General features: G+C 45.0%; 1 protein-coding gene across 1 annotated transcript in view; it reads right to left on the reverse strand.

The window, feature by feature from the left end:
* RASEF (RAS and EF-hand domain containing) overlaps nt 1-12,076 on the reverse strand; it is an 88,603-nt gene extending 76,527 nt beyond the window's left edge. Inside the window, exon 1 of the mRNA XM_068552590.1 lies at nt 11,646-12,076. Coding sequence (XP_068408691.1) covers nt 11,646-12,076 — 431 coding nt within the window. The remainder of the gene's footprint in view (nt 1-11,645) is intronic.
* Between the last annotated feature and the right edge of the window lie 484 nt (nt 12,077-12,560).

Below are 12,560 nucleotides of genomic sequence, written 5' to 3' on the forward strand. Positions count from 1 at the left end.
GCCTTGGGGCTCAAACTGCTGTATCAGCATTTCCCTGGGTCTCCAGCCTGCAGGCCCACCCTGCAGATTACAGACTTGCCAGCCTCCACAATCGTGTGAGCCTATTCCTTAAAATAAATCCACGCCCCCTCGCACACACACACACACACACACACACACACACACACACACACACGCTCACATCTTATTGGCTCTATTTCTCTAACTAACTAACACAGTGGCTTATATCATTGTACTTTCCCTGGGGTTAATCACATGAACAAATGTACCAGCTTCACCATGAATATATGCTAGCACTGCTTAAAACAGTTGAATAAGATTATTCAGCTTACTTGGTTGAATAAACTGAATTCAATAAGAACTGAATTCTTATTAAGTTGCTAAATAAGAACTTTAAAATATTATTCAACAGAATAGGTCACTTTTTAATGGCCCAAATGCTCACCTACAACGTAACATTGTAATTCTCACCAGGGTTCATCAGGATTGTAACAGCCTATCCAACAGATCTGTGGACTTTTGTGGACAGATATTAGCCTGAAGACGGCTTATTCACTGTCATCTTTTAGGAGACAGGCAATGCACTATCCCTTTTAGACCAATATAAAACCTCCGCACCTGTACACACAGAATCAATCTAACCCTCATTTCTGGCTTTGTGCCTTGCTTTAGCCTCCCATGCGTTTTCACTCAAGACTAGGACTGCTCGGACACAGTGCATGTCCCTATAGCATCAATTAGCCCAACCCTTAGGTCAATAGGTGAATGACGCAGAAGTGGAAGTTGCATTTCCCAGCATGTCGATGCTCTGCGCCCAAGTAACAGCCACCAAGTGCAAGCCCATTACCCCAGCTGAAGGCAGCCGGCTGCAGGGGAACACAGTCTGGACACACAATGCCCATTCCCCGGGGGCTTCCTCCCAGCACAGACGGTACACGTGCGTTGTCTTTGTGCATTCTGTCCTTGTTCCTGTAACTCAGCAGCCACAACCCATGCACCTCCATCCACCAAGTTACCTTCACCTTAAAAAACAAAGTGCAAAATCCCATACTTGCATTAAAACATTTACAGTTTTTCTGTACTGGTACCCTGGACTGTTGTATGTTTCTATTAAGCATCTAATGTGACTTTTTCATTGTGCTAATATCTTATTCAGATTGTTACTGGTTTTTTGAGTATGCTGGTTGCAAAGCTATACAGATATGGAGAGATCAGCCCCATCCCTACTTTTTCTCCCCCATATGTCCTTCGTGTGTTTGCAGAACATTAGGTTTGTCTGGAATACACATGCTGTGTTAGAGTAGAAATGCATGCACTGTAATTCATTCACTGACATCCCCAGGCTAACCGTCTCTGCCAGACTGAAGTACATGCTCTGCCAACAGATCCCCAAGGAGGAAAAGAAAACATACTTGCATCACAAACACGAACACTAGTTTATGGCATGTCCATTAGAAAACATGACATATGAACGTCCTAAAAGAGGGATTTTCTAAGCAAACGCTGGTTGACTCCTCAGGAATTCGTCCACCTCAGCCAGGAGCAGACTGTAACTGTTCTACAGGAGCAAGAATTACGAGGTGACTGGGTCACGCCAGGGGATGCACTGTGCAACCGCCACGCCTAAGGAGATGGGCAACAAGCCAGCGCCTGCTGCCTCAACCTCCCACCACCCCTCCACCTCTGGACCAGGCAGCCACAAGAGGCTCACAGCAGGTGAAACTTCCACCGCTGCACCCAGATTTCAGAATGAAGAACTCATCTGCACTTGTTTGTCTTCTATCCGGACATTAAAGCAAAAACACACTCTAGGTCAGAGATACCATTATAACACAATGGTCACTTGAGCATGCTCCATGACTGTAATGATCGCGAGGGGGTATCACGGCTGAACACGCCCATAAAATGCCCCCCAAAAATGGACATTGAAGAGAGCGGTTGCCCTCGGTGCGTGTATGGTGGGAGGGAGCTCTCAGAACGTGCCATTATTTCGAGTGTTTCTGCTTGGTCACCTGAAAACGACAGGGGTGAGTACCTTTAAGGGGCAAACCTTGACGGAGCCTGTATTTGGGACTGATCCAAAAAGATATGAGACACAGAGCTTTTGTAGCTAGCCCAATTTCTTATCTCTGTAAAAAAGAAATTTTGTATTCCATATGTTTGCTTTTCTTGTGGTTAAGAAGCATATAATGTGAAATCTCTATCCTTAACAAACTCTTAAGTGTACGGTATTGTTGCCTACACGCATCTTATTGTGCAGACCTCTAGAGCTTTTCCATGTTGAACGACTGAAGCTCTATAACCCACTGAACTGCAACTCTTCATTTCCCAATCCCCGAGCCCCTGGCAACCACCATTCAACTTTCTAAGAGTTGACTACTTTAGATACCTCATATACGTGGAATTATACATTATTTTTCCTTCTGTGACTGGCTTATTTCACTTGGCATAATGTCCTCAGGTCCATCTGTGTTGTCACATACTACAGAAATTCCTTCTTTTTGTATCGTTCAGTAATATTCCACTGTACGTATATACCACATTTTCTTTATTCATTCATCTATCAATGGACACTTGAGCTGTTTCCACCTCTTGGCTATTGTGACTAGTGCTGCAATGATCACAGGAGTGCAGATATCTCTTCCAGATCCTGATTTCATTTGTTTGGATATACATGCAGAAGTGGGATTGCTGGATCTATGATAATTCTATTTTTAATTTTTTGAGGAGCCCCCATACCGTTTTCCGTAGTGGCTGCACCAATTTACATTCCCACCAACAATGTACAAGGGTCCCAATTTCTCCACATTCTAACTAGCACTTGTTACTCTCTGTGTTTTTGATAACAGCCATCCTAACAGGCATGAGGCAATATTCCATTATGGTTTTGATCTGCATTTCTCTGATGATTAGTGATGAGCATCTTTTCATTCCCATAAAAATTTTTTTGACTGAAGGACAAAATATTCCAATAATAAAAGGAAATACCACTGTGGTACCAGAAAATATAACCTCTCATCACTAAATTCCCTTATTTTTATTTCATTCCTTTTTTTTTTTTTCTTTTTTTTTTTTTTTTTTACATATCTTAAAACTGTGACAAATACTTTCAGCTTCAAATGAAGAGAAAGAAAGACATCAGGGTAAAAGGTGTTCTGGACATCTCAATGCTTTCAGAGCTCAGCCCTCCTCCTCCAAGGACACACATCAGGGCAGCAAACCTGGAGGCAGAAAATACTGTACAGCAACATCTGTTAAGCCTGAACAAGGTAACTCAGGAAACTACAAGAACACCCAAGAGCAAAAAAGAGAGTAAAGACAGACTATCTTTGGGTCAAAATACTACCCCACAAACTTGGAAGGGGAAGAAGTAGTATGATTAAAACTCTAAGTTAGGGTACCATGGAACCACATGTTCACATCAACACGAATCTTCAAAGCAAGATCACGCCTGACACTTGAATTTACTAGGGCACATTCTCAGGTAGGAAACAGGGGTTGCAAACTGGAAAAAGTATCTTTCCTGCCTCTGTGCTTTGTCCTTCATGGAATAAGCAAAACTGGAGATTCCTACTTAAAATATGGATTTTTCACCATCCTTTATAAGTTGGCGTCGCTGGCAACACTGGGCCGATGTCCTGCATGGCAGCATCTGTCCGTCCCCCCAGCATATGAAGCAGAGGCTGCTACTGGGCCCCAACTCCACTCCACCAGGTCTATGTTACCTGCCTGGCCCCGGAGGCTTCAGAGTTTGTGAGTCCCGCTCCATTACATCAGTTACAGCCCACGGAGTGGTAAGAGGAGGGAACGTGGAGATAATCTGACAGGGCCTAGAGTCTCTCTTGCTGGAACTGTGACACCACCACACAAGATAAATGGAGATAACTGCTCTACTGAAGAGAGGAAGAAACTCCCTGAATTTAGTTTGTCCACTTGATTTTTCTTTTTCTTTTTTTTTTTAAATTAATGCCTTTGTTATTATTTTTTAAACATCTTTATTGGAGTATAATTGCTTTACATTGTTGTGTTAGTTTCTGCTGTATAACAAAGTGAATCAGCTATACGTATACTTATATCCCCATATCCCCTTCCTCTTGTGTCTCCCTCCCACCCTCCCTATCCCACCCCTCTAGGTGGTCACAAAGCACCGAGCTGATCTCCCTGTGCTATGCGGCTGCTTCCCACTAGCTACCTATTTTACATTTGGTAGTGTATATATGTCAATGCCACTCTCTCACTTTGTCCCAGCTTACCCTTCCTGCCCCCGTGTCCTTAAGACCACTCCCTATGTCTGCGTCTTTATTCCTGTCCTGCCCCTAGGTTCATCAGAACCATTTTTTTTTTTTAGATTCCATATATATGTGTTAGCATACGGTATTTGTTTTTCTTTCTGATTTACTTCACTCTGTATGATAGACTCGAGGTCCATCCACCTCACTACAAATAACTCACTTTCGTTTCTTTTTATGGCTGAGTAATATTCCATTGTATATATGTGCCACATCTTCTTTATCCATTCATCTGTCGATTTGGTCTGCTTGATTTCTGACCCCCAGTGAGAGCTGGACCCAGACCACCCACCTTGTGATTCTTCCCGTTCATTACGCTCACTGGTGCCATCACCTCTGGAGAGAGAGAAACTGTCTAAGAAACTTTTGATTTTTGACTGGGTATCATTTTAAAGCACCCCATTCCTGGTGCAGTCCCAGGCACACATGGATTAAAAAAAAAGTTTTTTAAATGAAGGAGTGAATGAATGACATAGGAAAAAGGCAAGAAGAGTTTCCTCTGCGGGCAAATAACAAAAATGATCCTTAAGACTGGGAACAATTTAAGATGAACTTCTTCCACAATATTATGCCCTCGATTTAAATGACGGACGAGATCGATAAGCAATGAAAAATAGAGAAACTAATGTTTTCAATCTTATACAGTTCTTGAGGATTTCAAGTCCTATTAGAACAGTATTTCTCACACTTGATAAACATGTAGACCTTATAAAAGAAAATATCTCCTATGGATTCCAGAGTTGATGTAAATATTGTTTATATCATGTCACTTAACTATAAACAAACATAAATCAGATATAAACTCCTTATACTTATAGCTCCCAAACATTTATGTGACCAACACGCATTTGCAAAATCAGTGAAATGAGAATTAGCAACATTCATTTAAACTGACAAGGGATGCACTTCTACTGAAACTACACCCCCATAGCCAATGTCAGTATGGCCCTGGCAGCTTGTGTGCTGCGCTTTCCAGCCACACTTACAGGATCAAAACCCCACTCCCTGATCACTTTTCCATTGCGGACACAGACAACCCAACACTCCGTGTTGTTGGTCACTTTCAGTTTACGTGGACACATCATTTGCACCAAGTCCACTGTTGTGCCTTCCTCATCAGCCCATGACAAGGAACGGATGCCATACAATCTTAAACACAGAGGCAGGTTTTGAAACAGTGTAGCTAAATCTGTCATGTAAGAGTCATCCAGGTGATTCCAAATGTGCTCAAATTAATTTGTTTTATATTATCATATAATGATAACATAAAATGAAAACATAAATGTTTAGTCTTCTAAGATTGCCAAGCATACACATAAAGACCCAAAGGGCACCCAATTTGAGAAACACTCTTGACATGAAATGTCCATAGTCTGGAGATGTGCCCTGAGGTATTTTTCTGCATTTATTATACTGCATCTCAGGTCCTTCAGATGTCAGAAACTCCTAGGTATTTAAAAGCGTGGGACAATGAGCTCCTTGAAGGTCAGGTCTACGAAGGAGTCTCTCTAGTGCCTGGGACACTGGCAGGCACGTGAATACCGAGGGAATTAGAGAAAGAATGAAAGAAACATGTCTGAGCTACTGCATCTATATGTCTTGTTTTTATAAGACATATAGACTAAGGCCTTAAGGGTTAAAATTCACTTTTCTCTTTTTATAATTACTCTGACAGAAGCAATTATAATTTGGAAGACCCCAAATATTTACCAGTTGAAGCAGTGAAACTGTTTTTATGAGGAATTAATATCAAAGAAATCATACGTGTCATTCCATCGTTACAGCTTTCCTCTGGGAAGGTGTTTACTTTCCATTTTACAACCTGATATGAGACTAACAGAGTCAGATAGGAGCAGCCCAAATACCCACGATAAATACTCTCTTCCCATTTCTTCCCTCCAACGATATACTGCAGTCAGGTGCAACTAAGCTTTCACAAGCTACACATGAAGCAAGAAAGTATACTGTATATCCTCTTAGGAGAAGAAAGCAGACATTTGAATCACCTCGGCATCCTAACCTCCCCCATCATCAAAGGCTCTCTTCTCCGTCATCAGCCTCTAAAGCTTCCATTCAAGGCAGATTAGCCCGATTCAGCTACTTCCATTTTACAAAAGAAATAAAATCATGTAACCTGGGAAGAAATCAAGAAACAGGTTTTACAAGCTCCAAGTGACCGTGTATTTGAACAGTGATTCCGGAGAGAAGTAAATGAAAACTTCAGGCTAAAAGACAAGCTAGAGAAGAGTCTGTGGTCCTTGGAGGGTAGTCTTCCAATGACACCCCATCTTAAGCCTTTTTCTTTTTACCCATACCATAAGGGCTGAGTAAACAATCTCTCACCAAAACCTGCCAGCAGAGCTCTGAACAATCAGCAAGATCTGAGGGTCAGAGCAGGCCACTGTCTGTATGGCCAAAACTGGCAGTCCTCTAAGGATGCGAGGCCAGAATACCTTTCTGGGGCCAGGAGGCCAAAAAGAAATTACTACCTCAAGATGAAATTCAAATATCAGAACCAGAAGGGGCCACCACCAGCAAGCAGAGCTCATAAAAAATAAGCCATACAGAGACTCCTGCTGGGCCCAGGAGCAAGGTTTGGATGGTTCAAGGAAGAGCTGTGCTTCAAATGGACAGGTTTCTCCCCCTCAGCAGTAGTGTAATGACACATAATTGTGATAGAGGATATACTGAAGAGGAAAAACAAAAAGCAACAGACCAGAAACAGTTAGAAAGTAAAGATATATATAATCTATATAGAGAGATAGAGACATATAAAGATATACATATATATATATATATACATATATATATATATATACACACACACACACACACACACACACACACACACACACACATATATATCTCCCCAGTTCTGAATGCAGAAAAGGCAGGAAATCTCTGGAAAGCTTGTGGCTAGCACACTGATAGGCCTCAAAGCCAGTGCCAAAGGTAAGCATCACACACAGTCAAAAGCATCTTTGAACCTCTTCCAGGACTGAAGTCCAACCCACTATGGTGCCTCAAGGCTGGAACCAATCTTTATCTCCTTGGATGAGCAGCAGATATTACTGGCAATATGGGTGAAAAAAATATACTTATCTTCAAACATTAAAAACACAGTCCAAAGCACCCAGATGCTCACATGTGGAAGATACTCAAGAGCTGAGATCAAACAGAGAAGAGCTGATTTAACTCTCGCATCCCAAGCTGTCTCAGGGCCATACCCTCACTGAGTGGGAAGAGAGGGGAAACTGAGGCACTGTCTAATCAATCAGTGTCTCTCTGTCTGCTTGTCTTCTGCCTCCTCTCACCCTGTCCCCCTCTCACTCCGTGTCTCCAGCCCTCTCTGTGTTTACCTCTCTCTTTGCGTCCATCTCTCCTCTCCCTTTCCCATCCTGCCAAGCACCATATCATGAAGGTGAAGCGGGCTTATGAAGCAACTGCACTATTACAAAAGAAGACGATCAGAGGCAAAAGCCCTAAAGTAGACCCCAAGAAAGGGAAATGTAAAGGAGTCCCTGACCATGAAACTATGCCTCTGCCTACTTGTAGCTTCATGTTTTTTAAAACGTCCTAGTTAAGTGGGATTGGTGTCACCTGTTGCTTTTCCTCTCCATTTTAGTCATCATCTTCATAGTTACATGGACGTGCCGAAGTAAACCTTTTTGACAATCCATATAACAGTTCACACGTGGGTAGTTTTGGTTCTTCTCAATTAAATTTCTTGTTTCTAAGTTATTCAACAGAAGACTCTTCTTCAACGTTGTGTGTGTAGAAAGGGCACAAACCATGTGAAACAGCTTGACCACACAGGTCTGATTTTGGTGCCTGAACAAATCCCGCCCCAGCCCTGTCTGGCAGGTCACCAATCATGCTAACCCCTGTTACACCAGAGGCGCCCACCCACCCTGGGTCTAATCTGGCTATTGTGGCAAAATTGGTGCCCATTCACAAGTCCATTGTGGTTCTGGTGCCAGCTGGACCCTCGCGTTTCTGTTTGTGAGAACGTGGGGTTCTAAGTTAAAGTGAATCAGTCCACAAATGACACTCAAAATCGCTACAAATGGAACTGAGAACACTCTGAAAAGCTTCAGCTCTGACTAGAGGAGAGAGGTGAATTCCAGTCATGACCCCGCCTCAGTCGAATGCTCAATGCACACACACACAGACACACACACCCTATATCCTTCTCTCCTTGCCAATCTCGGAAGACACCAGCTCTCACCAGAATGTGAAAATATAGGGAGGGAACCAACAAAAGAAATGAAGAGAATGCATGCAGCACGAACTAACTGCATTCTCAGTATATGAAGCAGGGAATCAAGGAACATTCAGCAAATATTTATTGAGTACGTTTATTGAGTACCTACTGGATACAAACCTCCCTTTCACCAAGATAATGCCCCTGACACCAGAAACTGGCTCCACTAGGTAATTACAACTCTGCTCTCAGTTTCTCCCCAGACATTCTCTTCCCACTTCATGGATTTTTCTTGGCCTGATACAATCCTCCTTCCGGAATTCTCTTACGTAACTACATTGCCTTGCCCATTCTGGTTTCACCTGCTGGCTGACCTAGTTCCAGCTTACTGGAACTAGTGGTAACGGCCCATCCTGACCCTCTGGACCATTTACACCTGCCCAGCTCAGGTTAACAGTGTCACATGGCGGGACACTCCCCTCCCCAACCTTTAAGGAAAGAAGTCCCTCAGTTTCTAAGAGAAGACCAACTTGAGAATTTAACACATCACCCAGAGACCATTTTTATTCTTTCACAGTGCAATATTATTTTCTCTCTAATATCACAATTATCGATGACTGAGGACTTTAACCCAAATTTGTTTAATATTTTCATCTAAGAGTTTGAATGATCTTTGAAATGGAAATCAATACCACGTTTTGCCTTTGCGGGAACCAAACACTCCTATATCTGATATCTGTTCTGCTTAAACTGTACACAAATACCCCCCTAGGATAGGGATGGGACAGGGTGCCACCTGGGGGAAGATGGAGTGCCAGGTGTGAAACTAAGGCACCAGATGAAATGGCACACCTTCCCAGAGAGACAATTTTCCCCCTGGAAGAATATATAATATTTTATGCTAAACCAAGCCACAGTATATTATGAAGTGAACATGACTTCTTTTTTTTAAGGTAAAAACTCAAGAGTTCAAAGAAAGTTCCTGCTTGCAGGCAGTCTGTTGGGTTATGTCCACAATACATGGGGTTTCCTGCAAATAACTCTCCTGCCTTTACGTGTTCTCTGAGGAAATTTTTTGAGAAATATTTCACCCACACTATGAACTTCTTGAGGGCATGAACCACATCTCCTCCTTCTCTTTGTCTCCAAGTACCTAGGACAGTACCTAAGACAGTGGCACAAAACAGGCACTCAACAATGTTTGCAGAATTAATTTGGCTGAAATAATGGCAATGACATTGTCAATAACGAAAGATTTTTATCACATTTGAATGGGAGGAAGGGAAGATGAACATGTATGAGGAAGTAGAACAGAAGCAATCCAATTTACCAAAACAGCTAATGGCTGCCATAGTAACAATCAGGTGAAGCAATTCAGTTTAGTTCTTTTCCACTGGAACGAGTACAGGAAGGCAAATATTGTACTTGTTAATCTCGCAGAAGACAGGGGTGGGGCTTAGGACACAAGACTACCAGGTGACACTGGTGCCATTATATTTAATAACACCTCAAGAGTCGGAAAGGCATCATGATAATAATAATGTCACCAATAATATTAAGACCTGGTTGTATGCTGATCCTAAGAAGGTCATTTTCATCATTTAAAGGTTAAGTGTCAAATATTGGCTGCTGAGACTTGGCAACTCTGGAAAGTAGTGCAGTGTCTGTGTGTGTGTGTGTGTGTGTATGTGTATGTGTGTGTGTATAAAATACGGTGTGGTCTTACCTTTTCTTATTCTTAATATTGTTACCTTTTTAAACTCGCTGGACCCAAACCAAGTTACAGATGAAAGATGATTCAAAGTGTATGGTTATAGCAAAGTTTAAATTTTTCTACTTCCCTGGTGGAGACACTGCATTTTCACTCATCTGTAAATAACAGAAAAGATGGGTATCGTGCCCACTTTCTCTACACAATCCCTCTTATACTGCAGTGAGTAACCTTCCATGCCCAGTATTCCCTGAACTTTCCAAACAGGAGGGAGAAGTTGGGCGGAGGAGGAAGTGAGGACTTCCAGCCCTGCAGGTCTAAGCGGTGAATGGGTGAGCCAGGCCGCTGCTGCCTTCCAGGGCTATTTCCTTTTCTGAGTCTTATGTCTCAGATATGTGAACTGCCGACCAAAATGTTCAGATCTTCCTAATAATGACAACCAGAGATACATAAAATTTCAATGAAAATCCAGAGAGCAGAAAAACATTTTATACTATTAAGATGTTTGTAGCGCCTGAGGAAGAAGTAAAAATAGCTCAAGACACACCATGACTCTAGGCAGAGATAGATGCAAATTAATCTCAATAAAACCTGAATATCTTTCCCACCATGCCCTGAACCTGCAGGCATCCCCTTTCCCCCTGAGAATTAAGTAACTTGATACTATGTTATTTCTGTCACAGACACAAGAGTAGAGAGTTTACTGTATGATTTTATTCTATGGTATAAAAACTGAGAGTTTTAAAATTCACAACATCTGGGATCAAATGCTGCTCTTTTAGTAACTGGGCAAGTCCCTTAACGTCCTTAGGTCTAAATTTCTCCATTAATCACAGATAAGAACGTCCACCCCCAAGGTTATTCTGAGTATTAAACGAATTAACCTGTAAAATGCCTAGCACATAGTAGGCATCGGTGAATCTTTGTGTGCAGCAATACAAATGTGCAACAATGTCTTGTTTTCTACGTAGTAGCAGGAAAACAACAAACACAAAAACTACCATAGAGAATGGCAAATTGGCTAGCGGCCCGGGTCACCAAGCGTTGCTGCTCCGGGTGCAGCCTGGAGGCCAGGAGTAGGAGGTGACGTAATCAAGTCTCTGAGGTTCGGGGAGCGCTCCTAAACCAGCGTCCCGGAAGAATCTCCGGACGCTCTGGATTTCACTCTGGCTTATGAAACTCAGAAATAAGCAAGTGAAACTTTCTCCCCGAACTGCGACTCGGAACGCTTTCCTTTTCCTTAACTCTAGGGGAGCCCGTCTTGGAAGAGTTAAAAGTGCGTCGGTGAATGGAGGAAAGCGCGCGAGAGAGACAGAGAGAGAGAGAGAGAGAGTGTGTCCACTGGGTCTGCACACTCCGAATGTAAGAGGGAGAGATGGCAGCGTCCCAGGGAGGACAGAAACACCACCACCACCTTCCGCTCTGCAAACCACACACGCACCTGGGGATGAACTTGACCTCGTCCCCGAGTCGCGCCTGGAAGTCCTGCCAAGCCTGGCCCGGGCTCGCCGAGTCCCAGTGGGCGGCCAGTGCCGCCGCCGCGTCCTCGTCGCCCTCGTCCTCCTGGCTGTCCCCGGGGTCGGACCCCACCAGGGCCGCAGTGAACGCGGGCTCCCGCGGCCCCCGGCCCCAGCGCCGTCTCCCGCGGTGGGCCCCGCGGAAGCCGCGCGCGAACTCCTGGAAGGTGATGGCGCCGTCGCGGTCGGCGTCGAGCCGCTGGAACACGGCCTCGGCGTCGGCCGGCCGCACGCGCAGCTCCGCGCACAGCGCGCTGAACTCCTCGCGCTCCAGGCGCCCCGAGCGGTTCGCGTCGCAGGCGGCGAAGACAGAGCGCAGCCGGGCCAGCTCCTCCAGGTCCCCGTCCGGCTCCATCCCGCCGGTCGGGGGCGACCGAGAGGGCTCCGGGGCGCGCGGCCCGCTCGGGCAGCGGTGACGGCGGCGAGTCCGAGGCCACCTGCTGCCGCCGGGAGCTGCGGCAAGTTCGGCGAGTCAAGCAGGTTAGGCCACTGGTGGGAACGTCCGGGCGGGGCGAAGCGCCTGGGTGGGTCGGGACGGCGCGCTCCGACGTGGCTCCGCGCGCGGACCCTGGCCGGGCTCAACCCCAGAGCGGTGCGAGCGCGCCCCTAGCCCCGCGCACCACTCAGCAGCGCCCGCCGCGACTGAGCGCCCGGCGCGGCCTCACGCACTTGCCCAGCGAGGCCCGGCTCCGCCCAGCCTGGGAGGAGGAGCGCCCCGCTCCGGTTCCCACGCCTTCGAGAGTCCGGCTGTGCTTTTCGTGCGGGCCTCTGGAACCTGTGTTTGGGGCTCCTGGAGTTGGGGAGCCCGGCCGGAACTGGGGGTGAGGCAGAAGCGTTGC

Source organism: Eschrichtius robustus, chromosome 10 (assembly GCF_028021215.1).
Source record: "Eschrichtius robustus isolate mEscRob2 chromosome 10, mEscRob2.pri, whole genome shotgun sequence".
Classification (NCBI taxonomy): domain Eukaryota; kingdom Metazoa; phylum Chordata; class Mammalia; order Artiodactyla; family Eschrichtiidae; genus Eschrichtius; species Eschrichtius robustus.